The 25,360-nt window shown below is 39.6% G+C and overlaps 1 protein-coding gene across 1 annotated transcript in view; it reads left to right on the top strand.

Annotated features, from left to right (window-relative positions):
* The first annotated feature begins 2,733 nt into the window (after window positions 1-2,733).
* xpo5 (exportin 5) overlaps window positions 2,734-25,360 on the top strand; it is a 39,695-nt gene continuing 17,068 nt past the window's right edge. The window contains exons 1-14 of the mRNA XM_076285297.1: window positions 2,734-2,949; window positions 3,530-3,651; window positions 7,294-7,366; window positions 7,444-7,581; window positions 12,041-12,223; window positions 12,311-12,337; window positions 15,763-15,948; window positions 17,368-17,444; window positions 17,621-17,662; window positions 17,812-17,911; window positions 20,792-20,875; window positions 20,974-21,099; window positions 21,187-21,277; window positions 22,893-23,021. Coding sequence (XP_076141412.1) covers window positions 2,848-2,949; window positions 3,530-3,651; window positions 7,294-7,366; window positions 7,444-7,581; window positions 12,041-12,223; window positions 12,311-12,337; window positions 15,763-15,948; window positions 17,368-17,444; window positions 17,621-17,662; window positions 17,812-17,911; window positions 20,792-20,875; window positions 20,974-21,099; window positions 21,187-21,277; window positions 22,893-23,021 — 1,480 coding nt within the window. The 5' untranslated portion in view covers window positions 2,734-2,847. The remainder of the gene's footprint in view (window positions 2,950-3,529; window positions 3,652-7,293; window positions 7,367-7,443; window positions 7,582-12,040; window positions 12,224-12,310; window positions 12,338-15,762; window positions 15,949-17,367; window positions 17,445-17,620; window positions 17,663-17,811; window positions 17,912-20,791; window positions 20,876-20,973; window positions 21,100-21,186; window positions 21,278-22,892; window positions 23,022-25,360) is intronic.

Below are 25,360 nucleotides of genomic sequence, written 5' to 3'. Positions count from 1 at the left end.
GCCTAGTTGAGCAGCTATGGATGAGAAAAGCAGGGTGCGTTGTGCACCCGCCCATATCACTGTTGATAATGCGCTCTTAAAGAATCCCTATGCAACAATTTTAGCAAAAATTACCTTAATTATGCAGGTTGAGAGTCGTTCTGATGGTTCTACAACACTTTTTGGGTCGTTTGGTGGGTGCTTCGTCTCCCCCTAGTGCTTCTCCGCGGAAAAAACTAATATGCAACTTTCTGGTCCCGGACCGAAGAAATACGGATGTTACTCAGCGGAAGGCCTCGAAAATCTAGTCAGATTGTAGTTTTTAAGAAGACTGCAAAACGGACTCCGACTTGGCTTTGTTGCTGTTGAAATTGTAAGTAGCCTACCCTTGGGTGAACTTCGTTTTTGTAATGTGGTTTGATAGTCTCTTGAACAATGTGTTTGCTCGACCGTTTCATTGTGTTTAGCTTGGTTTCTTGATGGCTAGCTCGCTAGCTAGTGGGGGTTTAGCGTAGCAGTCACTTGCTACCGAAGCTGCAGGGGGAGCTATGTCGTGAAAAATATGAGCCCAAATCAGGCGAAAACCCAGAAACAGCAAAGGAATAACCAGACTTGCATAGGGCTTCTTCAAAATAACATATAAACAACTCGCCACGGATTTCTGACGAGGTTTCCCTTGGTTAGTAGCGCAATGCATTTTAGGTAGTGCATGAAACCTCCTATGGTGTGACCCCGTATCATATTGTGTGACCGGCAGTGTTGGGAGTAACACCAGAGCCCGTCTACGGAGAGCCTTGCCACTCCGTATTAAGTCCCATTGTACCGAATTTTGGATGCAGTTCCACCAGAGTTCCACTGGGGGCGATCGCCATGAGTGCAGAATGAATGGGAGTCAATGGAGCTAGACGGCTAAATTTGTCTCTTTCACCTGATTGTCGTTGACAAATCTCAGATTTGATTGTAGTTTGTATAACTTCAACATGGGTTATAGGTCAAAAGTTGAATGAACGAGTACTTATGTCCTTTTGATTTCTTACAGGTTGGGTCGTTGCACATAACACGCTAGCATTGTGCTAATGAATGACGTCATTGACACATTTGAAAGGCTTTTTAGAACAATTAAGTGACTTTAAAAAATATAATACTCAACCAAGTGTATTTTCTTTGCCTCCCCTTTCGAATACAATACTCAAATTACTTGAAAAAAAATGATATCCCGAGAAAAGTGGATTTTGAGGGGTACAGCTCCATAGACCTCCATGCATTCTGCACTCGTGGACGAGCGCCCTCATGTGGAACCACAGAAGGAACTGCAACCAGTTCAGAAACCGGAAGTTTTCCGAGAGTGGCAGTTCTCCCCTTATTAGACATTCTCTGGTAACACACTGGCCTACAAAGTAACGCGTTACTGTAATTCCACTATTGGTAACGAGCATGTAACAAAGTATTTTAAAATCAAGAAACGCAGTTACAATTACTGAAATTTAAATGAGTTTGTTACTCGCGTTACTCTGTTTATTTTGTGTGAAAAATGAACGACTTCAGCAGAGCAGACAAGATGACAGATTTGCTGCTTCTGATATAAAGTCGACCCTTGGCAGTGTTTCCCGTGATTGTGTTTCGTAGGCTATTTCCATTGCAGAGGCATTCTTTACAGTTATTAGCAGTCTCCTCACATTCCTCCGGATTTAAAACACTTTAGAGTTTAGGCTACAAATTAAATGGAAAGAAAAATGTGGATTTCACTTTCCAAATAAAGAAACCTCCACAAATAGCCTACAATATAACGGCTTGAGTATGTAGGCCTATTTGCAGCATGTTTACATCGGAATTGGTGTCTGCGGTGTTATGGGTTCATTTGTTTGCAGTGGAACACACAACTTCTCTCTGGAACACCTTATTGAGCTGAAGAGTAACAAGCACCGCAACCTTCTGCATGTGTGCAGTGTGCGACAATATCCTAAAAAATTCTTGGATGCGCATTAGAACTTATTTCGGTAGGTCAGTCACTTGTGCAGCGCAGGCTTTTCCAAACTGATGGTGCTTAAAATGCAACACAACCGTGTTCAAAGCAGGATGACAACCTGAGGTTTTGTGTGCAAAATTGAACAGACAATTTAACAACTTTGATAATAGGCTATTTAACATTGTTTCATGTAACATTGAACTCATTCGAAGTAGCCTAGGATGTCAATAATAATGATAATAATAAGCTATTACTATATTGCAGAATTGTGGGGAAACTGAAGAGGAGTCAGTGCACCAACATGCATAGTAGGCCTACTAGCCTACTAAAATGTTTTGGGGTTATAAAAGTTTGAGAAATCATGTACAAGGCTATGTTTGATTTGAAGGGTTGAAGGGTAAAAATTATGTTTGTGTGTGTGACTGTTCAGTATCACATTGACATTTTAAAAGCAGACATAAAAGTAACTCAAATCTCCTATTACATGAATCACACACACACATAAAACCCAGAAATCACGCTAGGCTACTAGGCCTACTAATATTAAAAGCTCTCGGCTATGTCCTTTTTGTCAAAGTAGCCTACCTCTCGGACGAAAAAAAGGTTGGAGAACCCTGCTGTATAATGTAGGCTAATAAATCTATACAAGGAATTCTACATATAGGATGTTCTCGTAAAAGTGTTTTAGGTTACCAAGCTGGTGATTTGGATAGGTCCAAGAAAACTACAAGTCCCAGTGTTATACTCATAGGTTGTCAACCATCTTGGTTCATACGCCCGGCGTAGTGGCACGTTTTGTGTGTGTACATGGTGAGGAACCGTATGCTGCTCACCCTTCTGCAGGGGACTTGCGTGTAGCATACTCTATCTTGTTTTACCCTGTGTAGTGTAATTTAAAAGTAATGGCTGAACCAGTCACTGAAATGTGTGATCAGCTAATTAAAGCTGTTAACGTTATGATGGATCCTGAATCGAGCCAACGATATCGCTTGGAGGCCCTAAAGGTAACATTAGCCTAACATTACCCACTATCGTATAAACGTTAATCAACGGTACAGAGGTTAACCTAGATGGTTAAATAAATCACGTACTATCTCTGAAATCTGATTGCCTCCCATGATTTGTAACTATTTCATCACTTAATATTTTAACGACGATAAGGTTATTGGTCACTCACAGATCTAGCCCACTTTAGCATTTTGGCTAGCTTCTAACACCAGGCCACCCATGCAGTGCTTCGCTCATTGCTAGAATGGAAGGCTATCGTTATGACTACATTAATCGGTCATATGACGAATACAGCGAAACATTTTACTCATCACTTAACAGAACATTTGTCTCTCTTAAACAAATCCTTAACCTGAAAGAGTCTCGTTCGCGCCTCGTGTTAGCAGGAGCATGAAGCTTCCAGCACTCATTCAGACACTTGCTGTATCAACGCTAACGTTTATGCCATGCTGTATGCGGATTGGATAAATGGAATTCAACCTAATTGATGCATGACTGCACGGCAAGGAAATATGTTTTCAAGATGCATGGCCTGCACAAATAGTATTGCTAAGCTATAACGTTACTCTTTTGCAGTTCTGTGAAGAGTTTAAGGAAAAATGTCCCTTTTGTGTCCAATGCGGTCTTCAGTTGTCAGATAGGACACAAAATCCTGTGATAAGGCATTTTGGTCTTCAGATTTTGGAACATGTCATCAAGTAAGTTTATACCACTTAACTTGTTGCAATTAACTTTTAATTATAAACTAATTTGTGAACCGGAATAATTGTACTGATTTCAATGATTGGTCTATGTAACAACAATGCAGTCTAAATTCTTTCACACAAACACAGAGGTGGAAAGTAACTAAGTACATTTACTTGATTACTGTACTTAAGTATGATTTTTGAGTATCTGTATTTTTCTCCACTACATTTGAAAGACAAATACTGTACTTTTGACTCCACTACATTTGAAAGATAGATAGATCTAGATAGATAGATAGATAGCATGAAGATGAGCATGAAGTACTGTTACTTTTAACCACATTTGATTCTTTAAAGCAGGGGTCCCCAACCTTTTATGTACCATGGACCGGTTTGTTTCCTATTTTTTTTTCAAGAACTAGCTCCAGTTATGTATGAACAGTGAAGGTAACGATCTCTTAAACATGTGAAAAACGTGAACTTGAAGAAGTGAAAATTGAACAACATGAACTATTAATATTGAACAACTTGAAGCTACATCTATAAGTGTGAACATGCTTAACAAAATATGGGAACAAAACATAACGTGCATTACGAATATAATCAGTGGGAGCCCTGTGCTTGTTTCCCTGCAAGAAGAAGGTTCCATCTGGGGGTGATGGAAGACAGTGACACCCTCAGTGTGTTTGAAATGTCCAGTCGATTGTACAATTTGGTCTTGCAGTCATTGCCGAAAACCCGGCCTCGCATAGATACGTGGTGGGAAATGGTAGCAACGTTTTCAGCGCTTTTACGGCTATCTCGGAAAATTCTGCTTTGGTTTTGATCCAAAAACCCGCCAGAGAGGTTTCCTTATACACACTCTTAAGACCACCGTCATTTGCAATTTCGATCAACTGCTCTTCCTCCTGCTCTGACGACTATTCGGGATATTGACAAATGGGTTGCGGACCCACTCATCGGTTTGCCGTGGATCTTTGGAGGATGGAAAGTAACGCTCAAACTCATTTGAAAGCGCAACAAGGTGATCGCGCACCAGCTGCGAGAGAAAGGGCCCTGCCTCAGTCTCTCCCAAAACCCCCACTACTGTTTGGAACATATCAAATACACCCCAGTCCACTCGTCGTCCCCACAAATCAAGCTTGGCTTTAAATGCAGCGACTTTCTGCCAGTTTAAAGACAGTCGTCATTCTCCCCTGGAGTGACAGGTTGAGGTCATTAAGCAACCCGAATATGTCACACAGGTAAGCGAGTTGTGATACCCAGTCCTCATCACTAAAATGTTCAGCTAACGGTGACTTTTTTTCTGTAAGAAATCTCTGCAGCGGCTCTCGCAACTCAAACACTCTGGCCAGTGACCTGCTAAAGATGCTTGTTTTTTGTTGCTCATTCTAGCAGTTTAGCTAACTTTGTGTGACACTACCGTTCGCTAAGAAGGTGAAGTGAGCTGACCTGAGGCTGCGCAGCGCTGAAGGCAATATGTAAAAGTGTTGAAGGCGGGATAGACAGACTTAAGAAAATAGACCTTGCAAAATGCAAACATGCGTGCAATTAAACAACTGCATATAGGCCTATGCCATGTAAAAACGTGACATTATTGCGAATGAAATTTAATTTAGTTTGCATGCATTTTTTTAAAAACTCATGTCGTAGGCTCCGGCCCGGTTAGGAATGTCCTGCGGCCCGGTGGTTGGGGACCGCTGCTTTAAAGGCAATAATGCAGTAGACTATCTTGAAGGTGATTTTTTTCAATAGTTCAATTTGAATTGGCTGTGGTAATGATGGTTTCTTCATCAGAACATCCTATATGTAGCCTGGGAGAACCCAGACGAACCTGTTAGCAATTGAGTTTTAAGTGGTCTGGTGTTAACCAGACTATCCTCCATGATCATTGCGAAATTTGAATGAAATTAGACAATCACCTCACCTGACATTCACCACATAGATAAAGCTCTAGCCTACATTATTAAACGATAATCTAATCATAATTGAGTTATCTGGTTTTGTATTCGGCAGTAAAAATGTTTTAGTTGTGAACAGAGAATGAATAATTGATTTAAATTATATTATTCCATCCAGTTATGAAAATAGGTCAAATGTTTTTGTTGGATGTAAGGAACTAAAGGTCCTATGACAGACCAAAGAATGTATACCCTATTAATGACCAAATAAAGATTACATTATATTATGTTAAAAAGAAAAAATACTTGTACTTCTGAAAAAAGCAAGTAAAAAGCAAGTACTTCTGTACTTCAACTTCAGCAAAAATCTGACTTAGCAACTTTCACTTGTATTGGAGTAATATTTGACATGGTGTATAGGCCCTACGTAAGGGATAATGTATAGAACGCCGGTCATTATCGGGAAATAGGTCCCGACAGGGCGAACCGGACCCCGACGCGCAAGCAAAGGGGTCTTGTTCCGCTATGAAGGGACCTATTTTATTATTAATATTATGTATTTATTAAGCTTATGAAGAGCCGTGTAATTATTTCACTTAGGAATTGTGTACTTCGTCCACCTCTGCACAAACATACGGGTGTTTTTGGGCGGTAACCAGGTATGCCATGCGGTTGGAGGTGCAAACAAATGCTGCATCGCCATTGAGATCATATAATAAGGAGCTGCTCAATAGAGTGCGGATCGGGCCGCAAATTTCTGTCCGAACCCGGCCCGCGTCCGACAGGCATTTTAATTTTTATGTCCGAACCCGACCCGAGCCCGACGCAGATGATGCCTCAGTTATTCCCATGCTAGTAATTAAACGTTCACCTTTGTGGATAGCCTGTCTTTTTAGCCCATTAAACGGAACACACAACAAATTGTCTACAGAATCAGATGAGCGTGCACGCACGCAGGTCACACACATCGCACATTAACACAAGAGGCCCAAGCAAGCAAAGCCTATTGAAATAGAATTCTTACCATTGACGAAAAGTCTTGAAATGAACTGCAACAGTCTTCGAAACTACAGTGCCTCTGTCACTGATCCATATGCAGCATCGACATTAATTGGGGCAACTCGAGGAAATCCTCATCCAATTGAACGAGACGACCGTACAGCCTACCGGTAGCTGTCTTTACCACAGGCCTATGCAATGCAAATAATCTTAAAATCTTCTGATAGGCTAACAACTTTTTTTAACGTCACCCAAGACTGTGCTTATGTGCGAAATGTGCATAAACATTTGTTTATGTAGTCGTGACAATGCGTGTGCATTTCAGGCGGCACGATAAACAAATATTGCACACAGAAAGCTATTAGGTCTTTTTTACATTTTACTTTATTCTCAAAAAACAAACGTTTGCATCATGTAAAGCAGACCTGTTGGTTACCCAACATAATAAGGAATTTTAAATGTAAAGCTTCCAATGCATATCGCCCCCATGTGTCTGAACCCGAACCGAACCCGACTATAATTTCTAAATATTTGTCCGAACCCGACCCGACCTGTATCCACACTCTACTGCTCAAGGGTTATAAAAGTATTTTGTTGTGTTTAGTTGTATAATGAAAGCGCAGTTATTATAGCCATCCATGTGTGTTTGCACCTCCAAGTGGTCTGTGACGTATGTTTGTGTGAAAGAATTGTACTGTATGGCAACAACAATGTTAGCCTACTGTCTAACTTGTCTTTCCCCATTCAAACTTAGGTTCCGATGGAACAATATGTCACCCCAGGAGAAAGTTCACTTAAAAAATTGTGCCATGGAGCTCTTATCAAAGGTCTGTGCTGTGATTCATTTTAGTGTAATTTTTTATTTGGATTTGTTGGACCCTTGAATGATATTTTTCCCCTTTAGGGAACATATCCTATCTTGATGGAGGAAAGTCACATTAAGGATGCCTTGTCTCGCATTATTGTTGAGATGATCAAGAGAGAGTGGCCACAGAATTGGCCAGACATGCTGAAAGAACTGGAGACACTTACTACTTTGGGAGTGAGGATTATTCCTTCAAGTTTCTATTTTTGTCTGTTGACACAACTAGTGTCCACTAGGGATGTCAAGGTAAACCGGTTTTACTATTAACCACGGTGTGAAACGTCATGGTTAATAAATCGTGAAGGCTCTCCTACACCGCCTTTCCGTTGACTCGTACATCTGGTACCATAGACAGATTAGCGCAACTAGCACGGAACCAAAACTAGGGCTGCACGATATATCTAAAATCTATCGTTATCGCGATATCAACACTTGCGATGGACATACCGCAAAGATTACTTAATTTTCGATAAATTCGATACATTTTCTGTGCCGTGCGCATTCCATACAGTCTATGGTGTATTCACATTCTGAATGTCAACATATTTTACCAAACTGATGCGGTCATGCAGCCCAAGAAGCCCGTCCCCTACCAGTTTAGGTGTGTGGTGTTTTAGGTGTTAAAGCGGGAGCTTGGCCCCAGCAGTGGCGCGACTGGCTGGGGCACCTGCACCGTACGCCGGCGACCCGGGTTCGATTCCCGCCCCGTGGTCCTTTCCGGATCCCACCCCGACTCTCTCTCCCACTCACTTCCTGTCAGTCTCCACTGTCCTATCTAATTAAAGGCATAAAAAGCCCAAAAAATATACTTTAAAAAAAAAAAAAAAAAAGCGGGAGCTAAGTCGTGATGGCTGAAAATAGTGAGTCGAGCGAGGTAGGCTACACTTGGGTGAAGAGGAATTAGTGACTAAAAGGAAAAGCACGTCTGTTATATGGGAATATTTTGGTTTTATGAAGGATGCCGTGTTACAAACACAGCGCAAATGCGTCCTTCTCCACCGTGTTAAAATAAACAATTTCTTTCGTTATCGTTATATCAGAAGTTGTCTTTCACTGTCTGTAAGACTTGTATTTCATGATTTGCATTTAGCAAAAGCCCCAGACAGCAGCACAGAGGTAATCAGGATTCGTTATTTGTAAAAGTTGTTTAACCTACTTCTGGACTGTGCGATTGCAGCCCAATTACTTTCACTTTCCGCTGCCCTCGTAGTCGGCATGCCGGTAGCCTAATAACGTGGGATGCGCAGCGTACTGTATGAGGTTACAGACTGAGATGATTGCCGCGATATAGCTTAAGTAGGCCTAGCTTCTTTGCTAGGCCCATCGAAGGCTGGCAATGTGGAATATTCCGCTGGTTGGTGCACAAGTGTTCAGATTGGCAGTCCACCCGTCTTTTATGAGGATTAGGAGCAGATCTTCCACACAACTTCGATAGCCTAGTGAGTAGGTCTCTTAGCTGTCCACTTTCATCAGGCCATATAGGCTACATGATATTTTATATTATTTAAAAATTATACATTTATTTCTGTAATTATACATTTACCCCCCCCCCCCCAACCCTACAGTGTATCTTTGCAGCAAGCAGAATGAAAAAAAAAACATTAAATATACTGCTCAAAAAAATTAAGGGAACACTTCAATCATACACTGAATCACTCTGTCACTGTTTGGTTCTGAGCACAAGTAAAACTTTTGAGGCGAGTGTTTTATTTTGCAAGAACTGTCAGACATTCTGTGAATGTAGTTTGAGAATGGAGAAAAGGGTGGAAGTTTTCAAAATATGTGTGGAAAACCTTTATTGAGCAGTATATTTAAATATCGCAAATTATATCGTTATCGCAGTACTCAATAATGATATCGCATATCGCATGTTTTCCTAATATCGTGCAGCCCTAACCAAAACAAAGAAACACCAATTGTGCACTCAACAGAAAGTGCTGCTTGTCTTAGCAGAAGAACAAGACACTGTCAACAATGGTTTATATCAGCCCCCCCCCCCCCCCAAAAAAAAAAAATGGTGCACAGCAATACCCTGAAATTAAACATATTACAATTCCTAATTTTATTATCAATACTTTTAAGAATGACAGTGTTGTTTTGCAGTAAGATGCATGTCTGGCAGACAAGGCGTCTGTTTAGTGCCTCGCCTTCCCTAGCCTGCATCTTTCCTCCTCACACATTTTCAAGCTGCAGCTGTCATGCCAAATACAGCGATACATGGCAGCTAGTTTAAGTGATGCTGAGGCTGGCCAGCAACAAATAATAATAGGCCAATGTTAAGTTAATTGGCTCACTTTCATCTGTGAAGTTTGTATAGCTAACCTACCTAGGCTATGAGATTTAATTCATTTAGGCCTACTGTTTAATGACATTTCAGAAATAACTTACGCAACCTATTGGCAAACGTTTACATCTGGAGGAAGGAGGACTAGGAAAAGACCTTGGGCCTCATGTACAAAGACTTGCGTGGATTTCATACTAAAACATTGTGTACGTGCAAACCTGAAAAGTAGCTTACGCACAAAAAAATCATGATGTATGAAACTGTGCGTACGCCCAATTAACATGAAATTAAGCGTACATGCACGAGCATAACACTCCACCCTCTCTCCTCCCTCAATCACACTCATTTTAGTATGCTAACTAGAAGGCCACTCGAGAGCGCAGACCTCCGCGAAGACAAAATGGCCTATCCCGCAATATTAATAATAACAATGAAAACTCATTTGTGGATCCATTCATACTCGAACCTGCTCCAAAGTTTAATAATTGAAATCATCAAATTAATTAAAAAAAAGTTTATCTCCAGCGAATGCGAGGTAGAAGTGTTTATCCGACGAAATGGCAAGAATCTTACGTCTATCATCTGTAATTAATAACAAAAAAAAACAGTAGTGGCAGAGCGTAGCAGTGGCTAGCTATAGGGTCAGAGACCGTGGCAGAATTATTGGTCAGTCTGCAAGTAGGTGACAGGGTTCGCATAACTGGGTTTGATGCATTTGAACCATTACAACGCAACTGCATTAATTAAAAAAACATTAAATCAATCGTGTCCAAGTAGGCTACCATGCATCGCGCACTCGAGGTGGAATAAACAAAGTTGATCCAGGCCACATCGCCACAACATTACGATTTATAGATCATATCCCTATATTTGCACACAAGTGTGACAACAATAATGCTAATGCTTACTCGAGGAAAGTCAAAGTATCCTATGCAGTCAATCACACTAAGGAAAATATAGCTTATATCCGCGCTTATTAGTCAGCCTATCTATTCTATCTATATGTGTAGGCAATAGGTTTCACATTCCCTTTTAATTCGTATCCTCTAATAAGTCTACAGTTGTCAATTATAGATAGGTTGTTGCATAACTTAGTAGAATTTGAGCATGTTGCATGTCCATTTATATAGAAACATAGGCCTACTTTCGAAGTGTTATCATTTTTAATAACCCACGTTTCACAATATACTGTGCAAATAAAGGCCTAGACTCGCGATCAACTAATGTTGTTGCGCTGCATTGCCTCTAAGTGTCGGCAACTGACGATACACATTGGAAATTATGAGTACGCCAGACATGAAGTTTGCGTGGAGGACCGCACATTCTCACGTTCAAGTCAGTCTTCGTACATCCGGACGTGAGCGTGAGAAGTGGCGTACGCAGCATTTTTGTGCGTACGCAAGCTTTGTACATGAGGCCCCTTGTGACAGCACGGAAAGACGGCTGACAGGAGGAAATAGACCCCGCCGGGGCTACAATGGGTTAGCAGCTCATTGTGGCAGTAGCCCAGGCTTTACTAAGCTATGGGCTACACCCTATCAAGCTACAGTACGACATAATGAAAAAATACCCCTACAGTCAGCGAGAGCAGGGGCAGAAGATGACCTGTGATAGACATGGTTACTGACCGTGGAACAAATTTGATTACGAGTAAGAAAAACATGTCTGTGGAAGCCACTAGTTCAGAGAAAACTGAGAAGAAGCTGCAGAGTTTGGAAAACGAACGTTAAGGGTTGTTTCAAGGACATGTTTGTGCATAGGCAGCCACTCTGAAGCAGTAAAGGCGATTTAAAACGAGTCAGAAAAGTCGAGACAGGACCAATCGTCAAAATTTCGGTGTCCACCACTCTAGTTCATCCAAAACAAACCAGAAAAGGGACTCAAAGTGCTAAATACCAGAATTATCCTTTAAATTATCAGGAGAGAGACTATAGCCTTTGACTTCATTTTTTTCCAAAAAGGGAAATACAGTTTACAAAGCAGAGTGATTATTTTATACTATGCAGTGTCTTACTGTGAAAAAAAAACAATAAATAACCTTTAAAGATCAAAACCTTTAAAGAATGTGTTTGTGTGATTTTATACATTAGTACTGTTGTGAAAAATATTCACGCAAAATAATCGTAATAATCGTGAAATCGTGATTATTCTTCAGACAATTGTCGTACCACCAAAATCTCTAATCGTGACATCCCTAGTGTCCACCAGAAAAACTGTAAAGGCAGACATATATGTTTTGATGTACGGTTACTCTCGAAGTGTTATGAAGTTGCCTATCTCATTTGATTTATTTAGCAGTCATCTTTCTATATGTAATGATGACACCTGTCCTGCTGGATTTGACCTTTTTAGGAAGCTCAGGCAGAGCTGGTGATGCTGATTCTTTTACGATTAGCCGAGGACGTGATAACGTTTCAGACACTGCCCACACAGAGGCGGAGGGATATCCAGCAAACCCTAACCCAGAATATGGATGGCATCTTCAGTTTCCTGCTCACTGTCCTGCAGCTCAATGTGGACAACTACCGCAAATTGGTTGGTGAATATCTTTATTATAAAATGATATGCTGTCAGTATGGACTATACATTGAATTTAAGTATACTTTTGTTTTCTTTCCTTAGAAATGTGTTGCTGGTGAAGAGGAAAAGGTAACTGACTGGTGGTGGTGTTTTGCCTTATACAGTTCATTGAAAAAAATGTAATAGTTGATTATGTGAATGAAAATTAATTGGTATACAAATCAGGGTTTCCACTAGGATATTTCTTGACGGTCCGATGTTTAGATGTTTATTTTACCCCACAAATTTGATCTTCAATAGTTTCAATAGTAGTCTGTTATAAACGCAATTATTCAAGACATTCTCAAATCAGTTGATACACTACTTGGCATGTGACAAAACATACGTGCATACATTTCTGACGTTTTGTGACATTCAGAACATACTGTAGCAACATTGTAGTATATGACTGAGGCGGCTTTTAGGTAGTTACTTGGTAGTAGGCTAAGTAAAATAGCGATTTTTCAAAGTTAAGGTTCATCAGAATCCTGGAATATGCCCACTTGACAACGAGAGAGATCTCCCTAGTTAGTACTAGTACTAGTACATTTTAGAACTAGTTGAGAAATTCAATCTCCCAATTGTACCTGCTCTTTCCCAATAATTTTACTGCCCATTACTGTTCTGGCTGGTCTGTTTTGAACCTCCAGGTTCCCATACCAGGTATACATATAGCAATTTAGGACATTTTCAACAAGACTTTCAACACTAAAATGACTCTAAGGCTAAGTTCACACCGCAAGTCTTAATGCTCTATTTGGATTTTTGGCTCAGATCCGATTCTTTGTTTTGCTGTTCAGATTATCTTTTAAAATGTGGCCTATATCAGATTACAGTGTGAACTGTTTGCAGTTCCGAACTGACCCGCATGAGCAAAAGAACAATAACAATGACATAAGCTAACTCCCGCCGGCGCATAATTGTGACAAATGTCGATGTAGATTGACGTAAAAGTTGATCAAATCCGCCTTGATTGTTCACACTGCTGCCACATTGAAAACAAATCAGACCTGGGTCTGATTCAGGACCATATATGGAAGTGGTCTAAATCTGTTCACACTACTTCTAAAGAAGTCTGACCTGGTCACTTGACCCCAAATAAATCAGATTTGGGCCACTTTTGCCTGCAGTCTGAACGTAGCCTAAAATTGTCTATCATTTCTAAGCCTACCATCAATGATGGACAGAACTCATAATGGGCCTGTCCTCCATGCATAGTAGTAACAAAACTACAGTAGTAAGTCAAATGTATAGCATGCATATAGCAAAGTGTCTTGTCATAAAAGTGGTGTTGCTTCTTTAAGAACAAAGGAGTGGAGAAAACGCTGATGGAAAACTAGGAGATGGATGAGGGAAGCTGGTGACTGAAGCATAGTTAATCAAGCAGATTTATGGATAGTTTGAATGTTTGAATGAAAAAAACGGCAAGTCCTTTGACTGAAGCTGTATGTTGCATCTCTGTTGCTCACAACCTGCTGTTAAAGTGAACTGGATTAGCCCTGAAGACCCTGTGATAACTGCTAACACATCTCCTGGTAACATTTAGAAAATCTAAGCTAACACGTTATATAAATTAAATTAATCTACTAAAGTAAAATTTTGGTATTCCTTTGTCTGTGTCATCCATGTGACCATACTAGGGATGCACGATATATCGGCGGCCGATATATTATTGGCCGATAAGTGAAAAAATTAAAATATTATCGTTCTGATAACAGAGTTCCGGCCGACAAACTAGGCGTATGTAAGCCCCGCCTGCCAACACTGACCTACTTCAGCTTGGTTGGCTATACTTACTCAAAATAATGTCAGCAGTGTGAATGTATTTCACCATTCCAACAATATCTGTGGATCTGCGTTGAATCTGTGCAGCCCAAAATCCTCTCGTGAATGATCCTCCATTAGAGCCATCTTGTGCTGGTGTGGAATCAATTAAACAAACTCTTCCACGGGACGAGTAGATAAGTAGTTCTAAGTTGTATTTTAGTATTATATTTGCATTTCGTTCGCTTGGGTTTTGTATTATTACTGAGAAATATGCTAACCATTCCTGCTTCAGTTCCAGACAGGTCATCAATGCTGTCCCCAATTCACTTTTCACAATTTTTTTCAAGAGTAAAATTATCGGTTATCGTGTCAGTATCGGCCACAACAAACCAATAAATATTGGTTATCGTTATCGGCCCTAAAATTCCATATCGGTGCATCTCTAGACCATACATAACCCCATCCAACACCAAGATTATCAAGCGCTGTTGTAACCATAATTAAAGATTTAAACAGTACTAAGCGTTATCAATTTTAACATGATTTACTCTTAAACCGGTAACCGTTACATCCCTACCTTACAATCACAGCCCTAGTTGTGCCCATCATTTCTTTGCTATGCCATTTTCATTTGTTTCATTATCTAAATCAGTTTGTTGAATGTAGAGTCAAAAGCAAAGTGTGATTTGCATAAACCATGGAAAAATAATGTTGGATGCCAGTTACATCTGTCAATTTGAAATTATTTCGGCAAGTTTAGTAAGCATCATTTCATGTTAGTCATTTTACTTACCACCAATGATGGACAGAACTCATAATAGTCCTAAATGGTACAGCAGTCAACAAAATAGCAGTAGCTATATTCCTTTAAGTGAACCTGACTTCAGTGAATTGCGAGTGAGTGGCCGGCGACAATGTATGAATTGTTTTTATATCTATGGAGTAAACGCTCAACGCAGATAAATGGCTAGAAGCTGGGAAAAAGCTATAGTGACCAAATCAGAGTTTGTGAGGGAAACTTATGTTTAGTTTCAACTGTGGGTAACCGAATACTCCTCTCTCTCCTCTGAGTGTACCTTGTTTCCGTCTACTCTGTTACGCACAACCTGCTGCAGTAGAAATGAAAAGTGGTTAGACCCGAAGGTTTTAATAACTTACAATGACCTGTCTGGAACTGTAGCAGGAATGGTCAACATATTTGTAATAATACAAAACCCAAGCGAATGAAATGCAAATACAATACAAAAATACAACTTAGAACTACTTATCTACTGGGTCGTCTACAAAGAGTTTGTTTGTTTGTTTCCCCAATTAGCGTGATAAAGTGCAAACACACCAGCACAAGAAGGCTCTAGATAGGCTGAGCTCCGCTCTGCTTAGGTTAAACGGAGGATCATTCACGAGAGGATTTTGGGCTGCGCAGATTCAACACAGATCCACAGATCTTGTTAGAATAGTGAAATACATCCACACCGCTGACATTATTTTCAGGAAGAAGTATAGCCAACCAAGCTCAAGTAGCTAGGCAGGCGGGCCTCACGTAGGCCTAGTTGGGAAATTAGGGCTTTAAAAAATATTGGCGCAAATTAACGGCCAGAATTTTGTTAAGGGAAGAATAATAATATTTTATCTTTTTCACTTATCGGCCAATAATATATTGGCCAATGATATATTGTGCATCCTTATTTCTAATAGAAATTTTAAATGTAAACATAACCTATTATATTCACTCTTCATCTCTTGTGTAGGTTAAGGCTCACTGTCGAGTGGGTGTGGCTACTCTAAACACACTGGCTGGCTACATAGATTGGGTGTCAATGGTGCACATCACTAATGGGAACTGCCGTCTCCTGGAGGTGTTGTGCCTGCTGCTAAGTGAGACAGAGCTGCAGTTGGAAGCAGCAGAGTGTCTACTCATTGCCATCAGCAGAAAGGTAATCTTTTGCAAGGAGTTCCAGAAAGCCGACAAAAACATTATAGCATAAACCTTTTTACAGTCCCTTAATTACTACGTCTTAGTAAATCCATGGTAAATTATTGTATATTATTAGGTCATTATCACAGGTAACATTAAGGTAAATAGAGAAACTACACATTAAATATTAAGAAACACCTCAACTATTACCAATATACATTGCATACAGAAAGTATTGACAGCACTTTACTTTTTCCACATTTTGCTATGTTTCAGACTCTTCTTAAAATGGATTCAATTATTTATTTTTTCATCAATCTACACACAATACTCCAACACCCCACAAAAAAGCTAGTGTTTGAAGTGATTTGGAAAAAACTGGGGGAAAAATGGTGATCTGAATACGGTGCTCTGTTGTCTCAGATAGTTTCTCTAGGCCTAATTGACGCATTTAAACGCAACTGGGATTGGGCTACACCTGCTTTTAAATGGTGAAATGTTTCACTGCAAAACAGACGTGCGCTGTTTTCATACATATGGCGGAATACCTAATTAATTGCTATTAACACTTCTCCCATGTGTTTGTGCGATACTCACACTTTTCCCTCAACCTTCCCATAAATGCATATGTATGAGTAAGAAAAGCGCAGATAGCCGTTCTGCGCTCCAGTGGCAGGCAAAATGCTCTTTGATTCACTTGCAATCTGTTTTGTACATACGATGCCATGTTTTAAGGTGCAATTAGCATCAGAAACGGGTGATAATTCGGCGGTAATTCTTAGTACATCAGGCTAGAGCCCGACCGATTTATTGGTGGGACGATATTTGGCATTTACCAATCTAACGGTATCGCCATTTATAACGGCTGATCAATATTTTTAAATTCAGTAAAGGAAAGCCGCATATTGATCCTTGATTTAGGCTGCATTTCCAGTATTGGAGTTGTGTGGTTTGTCCAGCAGAGGGCACAGTGACTTGCTGCAAGACACATACTTGACTTGGTTCCACTTCACTTCCTACAAGGAATGACAACGGTAGCTTATGGTTTCACAGCTTTGTGGCTTGTGTGTATTCATGGTTGGATGATTTTCCTGTGAAATGTAATTGCCATTTCTTCTTGAAGCCGAAATAAACCTGAGAATGCTAATCGGTCATGCTTGTTTTTTAAAGGGGTAGAGTCAAAGCATAAACTGCTCACAATGTAGATTGTGACAATGTGGTTATCACAGAACAAAGATCTGACAGATCTTATTTCATAAAAACAAATTACTATATAAGAACCTTTCATTAGGAAACCAGATAGTTTTTTCGTATTTGATTACATAATGTCCGACCTTGATCAGAACTTTGTTATGGGAGAAAAAATCTAAATCCCATATCGGTCTGGCTTTACACCAGGCCCTGTGAGTTCAGCTGGCCTAATTTATGCATGTTTTAGGGGAAACTGGAGGATAGGAAACCTCTCATGGTGCTATTTGATGATGTCGCCATGCACTACATCCTCTCTGCAGCGCAGTAAGTGACCATTCAATATTTCCGTTCTGAAATTACCTTAATCAGTATGTCAAGTTGTAATACATTGGAAATGAAATGTGAACACACACACACACACAAGCAACAGTCCCAGCCTCTGCGATGCTGTTTTGTGAACAATATATATTTAAATTTTACTCACTTTTGCTTCATTTTAGGTCCGCAGATGGGGCAGCTATCAGCAACAAATCCTCTACAATGTGAGTATTAGTAAACAACACGCTTCTCAAGGTCATAATCTAGAATATATTGTTATATATTGTTGTAGGCTTTTAAAACTATTTACCATTTTTGATATTTTTAGGGATTAGTAAAGAGTTGCTCAAGTCTGTTGATGTATCTTATTTAGAACCGATAAGACAGCTGTGGTTGTGGAGAGGCATTACACTTTCCTGAAAAGGCTGTGTCAGGTGCTCTCAGCTTTAGGGAGCCAACTATGTTCACTGGTGGTGAGTAACTATATACCATATAGTCAGGTATCAGTTACACTACCATTCAAAAGTTTGGGGTCACTTACTATTTACATGTTTTTGAAGAAAAACTATTTTTTGCCATTAAAACAACACCAAACCAATCAGATATATAGCCATAAGCAGCAATAAAAGGGTCCAAGCAGGCCATATTATTTGTGTACTTTTGTCTCATTATGCATGTGGTATTTGTCTGAGTGTCAAGAGCAGGTCTCAGCTAGGGCTGGGCGACATATCGGTATTACGACTACGACAGATATATTTTTGAAAGCGATATGTAGTTGAGACAATATCGTCATACCGATATAATATGTTTAACTAGAAATGTAATGCTAGAGGAATTACAATAGTGGATGGAAAGTTGCTTACAGAAATTCACGTGTAATGTGCTTTCCTGCCATCCATAGCAGTTGCAGTCAACCTGATCCTCCAGTAGCAGAGTGAAGTGGCACCTAACAGAAATAGAAGGGGGAAAAAAGAAACAATTGTTAGATTAATATGTTCAACTTAACAACAAACTAACAGCTAAGCCAATCAAGTCCTTTTACGCCACAACCTACCACTCATACAAACATAGTTCAAAACGAAGGCTAAGTTTCAGCCAGTGACTGTTTGCCATAGAAGGCCATTTCCCTCGTCAGGCCAGCTATGAAAGGTGGCTGACAATTTGAGTGTGAAGGCTTAGCACTACCGCCGCCACTGCACACAACCCTAGAAACATTCCCGAGGTCTAGCTAATGTAATATAACTTGTCTACTGAATACTCGGTTATCGCTTAATCAAGGTATGAACTTACACGACGTAATACCAATATTATCAAACTTGCTAGAGTTAAACTTAACGTCCTCTCTAGACGTAGCAGCTAGACTACGAGTTTGTTGTTAAACAGGTAACGTTAACGCCAACTTGCTTGCTTGCTTGCTTGCTTGATTAGAAGATAACTAGCCGAGTCGTTTTAAACAGACTTCACACACTCCATTCGAATAAAAAACACAAATTAATTGTAACTTACATTGGGTGTGGTTTCGTTCAGCAGACAGAGAGTTGGCCTAGTTCAGCAGAAAGCAGTTGATACAGGTGCAATCAGTTTAACTGGCTCTTTGATGGGGCCTAGTTGAGCAGCTAGAAGTTGATACAGGTGCAAATCAAGTTAATTAGCCCATTGTGATGTCATCAGCCCAATGTTAAGTCTATGGAGGAGTATTTTGAGTAGTTTTTAATTAATAGTTTAAAAAGTATAAAAGTTACAAAGATGAAAAATACAAAGCCCAGATGTCCCAAGTAAGATCTACGTAACAGTTTAAATGAAGTTTCTACGTTAAACGGTTGAAGCTGCATTAACTGCGTTAGAGAAAGAATAATAATAAGAAGAAGCCTAGGAAGAACAGTACAGTGCATTTTCATGCACTGTAATAATAATAAGAAGACTACTTCGGATAACAGAACAGTGCATTTTCATGCACTGTAATAATAAGACGAAGAAGAAGAAGCAGCCAGGAGATTTCAAGATAGTGGATTCCATCCACTATAATAATAAGAAGAAGCCAGAAGATTTCAAGATAGTGGATTCCATCCACTATAATAATGGGCCATTTTATCAAAGCCACTTGCTCTTCTGTGTTCAGACCATTCATAGCAGCTGCAGCTCTGCTCAACTGCGCCCCTTGCGTATGCACGTTCTCCCTTGCAGCACTACAAACTTTCAAACATGACGGACACTGAGTTAGATTTTGTTTACCGTGATCGGAGGTTGGTGCTGGGCTGTTTTAACACTTAAAGCCTCGGTTGCTAGGTAATGATAAACAAACTCAAAATCGTAATTCTTGATTTCGCTTACAAATTGATGGTTTTATGCTTTCACTAAGCAAAGATTATGGAAATTAAACACCACTTTTCCATCAAAAAGCTTGTAATAAAAGGCTTAACTTAGATTTAAGAATTCTGCCGCAAAGATTGTCTCAAAAACATGTGCTGATCCACAAATGCGAAAACGAAAAACGTGTGTGCTGGTGATCCACAAATGCAAAATTAGATTTCACAAAGGCAATTTTCAGTTTTACAAATGCCATTTCATTTACAAATACACATCTACAATTGTGAAAACCAATTTACAAGTTACAAATATGATTTTTTTTATTTGTGGATATCAAAACACGAATGCGAGTCAAGAAATATTTGTGGATGTCCCCATCTACTGGATTGCGATTTCTGTGTGCTGGTGAATTAAATTAGGCCTATTTACGTGTGGATTTGTGCGACTTTCATGCGAAGAACATCTCAAAAACACGTAACTTTGGAAAGCGAAGAATGCCTGTGCTGGTGATCCACAAATGCAGAATCACATTTCACAAATGAAATTTTCGGTTTTACAAATGGCATTTTATTTACAAATGCACGTCTATATTTGTAAAAATTAATATACGAGTTACAAATATGATTTTTTTTATTTGTAGATATCAAAACACATGCAAATCAAGAAATATTTGTAGATCCCCCTCTCTGCCCATATACAAATATTATTGAGACAAATTTAGCTCCATAATATGTCAGACTGGCTGATGAAAAGAGTTAGATGGGTAAAAGAACAGATGACCGATGAAGTAAGCCAGACAGAGGAAGCAATGCCATGCTACAGCCTGTGGACAGCGCTTGATAGAAACCAGTTTCCTCCAAAAAGAGGATGGATACATGCAACAAACATGTAGGGAAGAAGCAGTCAACTGGGAATCTGTCTTCAATGAAGTGGAATGGCAACTTCTAAGTGACCCCCAACTTTTGAATGGCTGTGTAGATTGCCAGTTTATTATTAATGTGCAGCATCAAAATATGTGTTGATTTGTATTTTGCTTGTGTTTTTAGGGTTCTGCTGCAGAAGTTGACGTGCCACGGAATCTGAATAAATACATAGAGGCTTTTTTAGCCTTCACTACCCATCCCAGTCAGGTGATGGATTAATATTTTTTTTTGTTTATTGTCACTAGTATTACACAAATAATAATAAATTGCCTTTGCTGTACTAATTAACGACTCTCTGCTTGCAGTTTCTGAAATCTTCTACCCAGATTACCTGGGGAACCTTGTTTAGACACGAGGTCCTTTCAAAGGACCCTGTTGTTGTCCAAATGGCTGTAAAGTACTTGAGGGAGACTATGAAAAACCTTGTCAAGGTAGTGCCATTATAAATCTGTCTGTATGATGATTTGTTTTACAAGCAACATTTTCTCAAATAATTTCCAAACCTTTTACTCTGATAGACAGGGTTCCCCTCCAAAAATGACAGTCCCAGCTGTGAGTACTCCCGAGGAGACTTTGACAGTGATGAAGACTTCAACTCTTTCTTCAACTGTAAGTTAACATCTTAATGTGTGTGCTACATTATACATATGTATGTATGTATGTATGTATGTATGTATGTAACACCGAAAATAAGTCTCGACAGGGCAAACAGTCTTGTTTCGTCCTGAAGGGACTTATTTTCAGGTAATGACTGGCGTTCTATACATTATCCCGCTTATTATACGGCTACCTCCAAAAACGAAAAAATAAACTCCACGATATGTCTCTTTGCATTTATTGTTACCGTTTCGTCATGGCTTTTGCTGAGAAACAAATAGTTTGCAACATGCGCTGAACTTGAATCAAACATTCTTTAGAACACAGCTGATCAACCGTCTGCTTTCACTTTTGAATGAAGTTCTAATGCAAGAAGCGACCGGACTACTTGCGGAGTGATATGAAAGACTTAAATCAGAAGCACAAAACCCGTTGCCATTGACAGCGGTAATTACATGAAAATAACTTACCGTAGAACATTGGGAAATCCCATTCAAGTCAATGGAGCGTTCTACTAGCATTGTGAAGAGCCGTATAATTAATAAATAAATAAATATATATATATATATATATATGTATATGTATATGTATATGTATATGTATGTGTCAGGGTTTCCGTTGTCCGGTAATTACTGGACATTGGCCGGAAAAAAAATGAAATGTCCGACAAAATTAAATCTCTCCGGCCAGGCGCGATGGATGATGATAAATTGGTAACGTCTGAAGCCTCAGATGTCCGGTCAACTCCACCACCACCAGATAAAAAGCAGAAGTGTCGGCTGTCGGGCGTAGGCCTATCTTTCGGAATCAGTGACATTGGAAGTGGAGTTGCGGGGGGTGCGGCCGCTCCAGGACACTATCATTCTCTGTGTAGCCTACACTGGACATGCAAAGTGTTCTTTACCCAAAGCATACAGTAGGCCTATGCATTCTCTGTCTATGATCTGCAGGGTTAGGGCCTCCTCGACGAGGAGATTGCTGGTCCGCGGATAATTTCTGGCACAATAAATGGTATCATTGAACCGCGGCCGAAAGGAAAAGAAACTAAACATTTCCCAGAATTGGAAACATTTCTTAATTTATTGTTATCAAATAAAGAGGCATAGCATTAGGGGGTAGTGGTGTGAGCGCTCATTCTTGTGTGTGCGCATCTGTGTAAGTTAAACAGTCACCACTGGAGATAACGTGGGTAGCAGCAACAAACAACGTAGCCTTTTTAAAACAACGAACGAATCGGACTTGCTGTCCATGAAAAGATACTGGCTAGATCTTGTTAGGCATGTTTAAGTTAGGCTAATGAACATGTTGCATTCTATACAGCCTGATTATGTAATTCTTTAAGCTACATAGCCTGTCTCCAGTTTCCCTCAATTTGACTAATTAAGAAGCGATAATAGGATATTTGACCGGCATATCATCAAAATGTCCGGAAAACGAAATCTCCAAATCACCATTTTTTTCTAGCGGAAATTCTGATGTGTGTGTGTGTGTGTGTGTATATATATCTATATATATATATATATATATATATATATATATATATATATATGCATATATATATATATATGCATGCATGCATGCCCACAGTATGTATAACTGGCACTATTTTAATATGTGATGTCTCTAGCTTTTAGGGCTCAACAGGGTGAGGTGGTCCGTTTGGCATGTCGAATTGTTCCCGAGGAGGCATTTCTGATCACCAGTGAATGGTTGCAATACCAGATTATGAGTCCCATCAACACTGGAAATACAACATGTAAGTTGTTACATTTGAAATAATTTTTTGGACAATAAGCTGTGACTAAGTAAGTAGCTAACATTAGCTAGCCAAGATGACAGAAGTGAACACATAGTGATTAATATAATAGAACAGCTTTCGTAATGACACATACAGACCCCTGCAATCATTGAGCTACCTCAAACGACACCACCGGCAATGACTTGACCAGCCAGAATGCCAGAAAATAAAATGATTTAAGACTCTAAATAGCATACCACTCCAAACATCATAACTTATGATTATTCATAAAGTATTAAGCTAAATCAGACCAACGATATGACCCTTTGGCTGTCAACCTTCTTAGAAGAGCTTGCTCCAAATGATGTACTTCCATTGCATTGAATGGCCAAAATACTTCTGGGCCCAACCAAGGTCCTGCCCAGTAGGACAACTTCCTTGTCTGTAATTCAGAAGTTTTCCGACCTAAGAGTGTGACCTGTGAATCAGATCCGTGAAAAAAACATTGTTTGTGTGGGAATGCTATTCTCAGTAACCTGGGAGATGAAGCAGAAAAGCCGGTCTCTGTAGGTCCAAAACATTACAGTGACAGGAAACAAAATCAGCTGTTGTCTATAACATTGTTACATTAGGCAACCAAGTTTTCAGATTTTCTTTGAACACAGTCCCAGACAGGTCTGTATATTAACTGCTCAGGAAAATATAACTACTGAAAAACTGTATTAAAATAACAATGTAGAATAAAATGGCTCAACTATTAAGGTGACGGCAGAGTAAAATCTAGCAGAGTACAGTTAAATGTGTAAAATTAGTGAAAAATCAAACAAAATATGTGAGTGGTGTCAGCCTCCCTCCCTATTAACCCATTCGCGCTGGATGCTGCATGACGCAACATAGACCCTCCCGCTGGATGCTGCGTAGCGCAACATTGACCCTCCCGCTGGATGCTGCGTAGCGCAGCATGCTTTTTATTTCATGTTTTTAGGTGCTACAGAGGCTTAGATATTAAATTTTGGTAGACGTTGACAATTTTTAGTATGTTTTCAGAAAACCCTCAGGAAATAAGGTTATTTAGTCTGGAATGCCATAGGATTCTATAGGCGTTTTTAGCAGGCATTTTAGGAGTAAATGGGTTAAAAAGAAAAGAAAATGAACAGCAGAAATAAGATCATAATTAGGGCTGTCAAACGATTAAAAAAAATAACTAATTAATCTTATAAAAAATGACATCTGTCTATGCAAGGTCTCACAGTTGATATGTCAGAGTGTTGCGCGGTGTACCGATACTAGAAAGGTATCACGATGCCCTCACGCAAAAAACAATACGATTTAAGCTATAAGTGAAAATCGTGTTCTGTTGGCAAATCTTGCAAGTGAAAGTTTTTTGTTTTGTGGAAATACTACTTAAAATAAGCATAAATAACTGGCATTTGCCAATAGAACTAGAAGATTAAAAAAAATTCAATCAAGTGCAACAATGTTTTGTAATAAGCAAATATTAGAAACATAAGTATATATTCCCTTGATTTAAGCTCATTTATCTCACTTAGATTTTGAATTCTAGGATTGTTTGCAGTGGCGCCTGCGCAAGTAAATCTGACAAACTGAACCACTCGTGGGTAGGCCATAAGTAACAATATTTAAAACAATGAATGAAGTGGATTCCTGTTAGCCTGACTTCGCTGACTTCGAGTCTGGCCTAGATCCATAGGCGTACGTTTATTTCCGGGTGGGAGGGCACAGTTTGAGGTTTAAAATCATTGGAGTTCCTTTAAACCGCTTTGAACCAATCACTAACAACCGGCGTTTCGTCAAACAGAGAATTTTCTCTGCATCACGCCCATAACAAGCAAGCGTGCATCTTATCAGCAAACAATCACACATTTCATCTGCGTAACTCTCGCCAAAATGCATCATATAGGGTCATTCCACGTCAATTCAACCAGGGCCCACGCACTTAGGTCTCAAAAAATTCTGAAAAAATTACCAGGTGTACCTATGTTACCCAGGAGACACTGTAAAATTACTCTTATGTAAGATCAATACTTTCCAAGATACAGCCAGTTTTACAGGGGGAGGGGGGTGTCGATTTTGTTCGGGCTCTTTTTTTTTGTCAAAGTTCACAAGCCCACAGCGCAAGAACTAAACCATGTAGGAGGCTCAAATTTTGCATGCTGGTACATAAATAGGAATAGTATGTAGCAAAATCGTCACGTTTGGTCTGGATAATCCTGCATGGTCATACATGTCCCTCAAAGTTGATACAAATTTTATTGGAGTTTTTGGCTGGGCTCTGTTTAAGCCTTCAGAAGACATATTTGTACTCAACATAGGCTCTTGATTTATTTTCCTTACTG

The sequence above is a fragment of the Alosa pseudoharengus genome, unplaced genomic scaffold (genome assembly GCF_046254945.1).
Source record: "Alosa pseudoharengus isolate Yale_2024_CS ecotype anadromous, Long Island Sound unplaced genomic scaffold, YU_APseudo_1.1 YU_APseudo_1.1_scf_15, whole genome shotgun sequence".
Taxonomy (NCBI): domain Eukaryota; kingdom Metazoa; phylum Chordata; class Actinopteri; order Clupeiformes; family Clupeidae; genus Alosa; species Alosa pseudoharengus.
The sequence above is the reverse complement of the archived record's forward strand: the minus strand, read 5'-3'. Positions and strand labels throughout refer to the sequence as shown.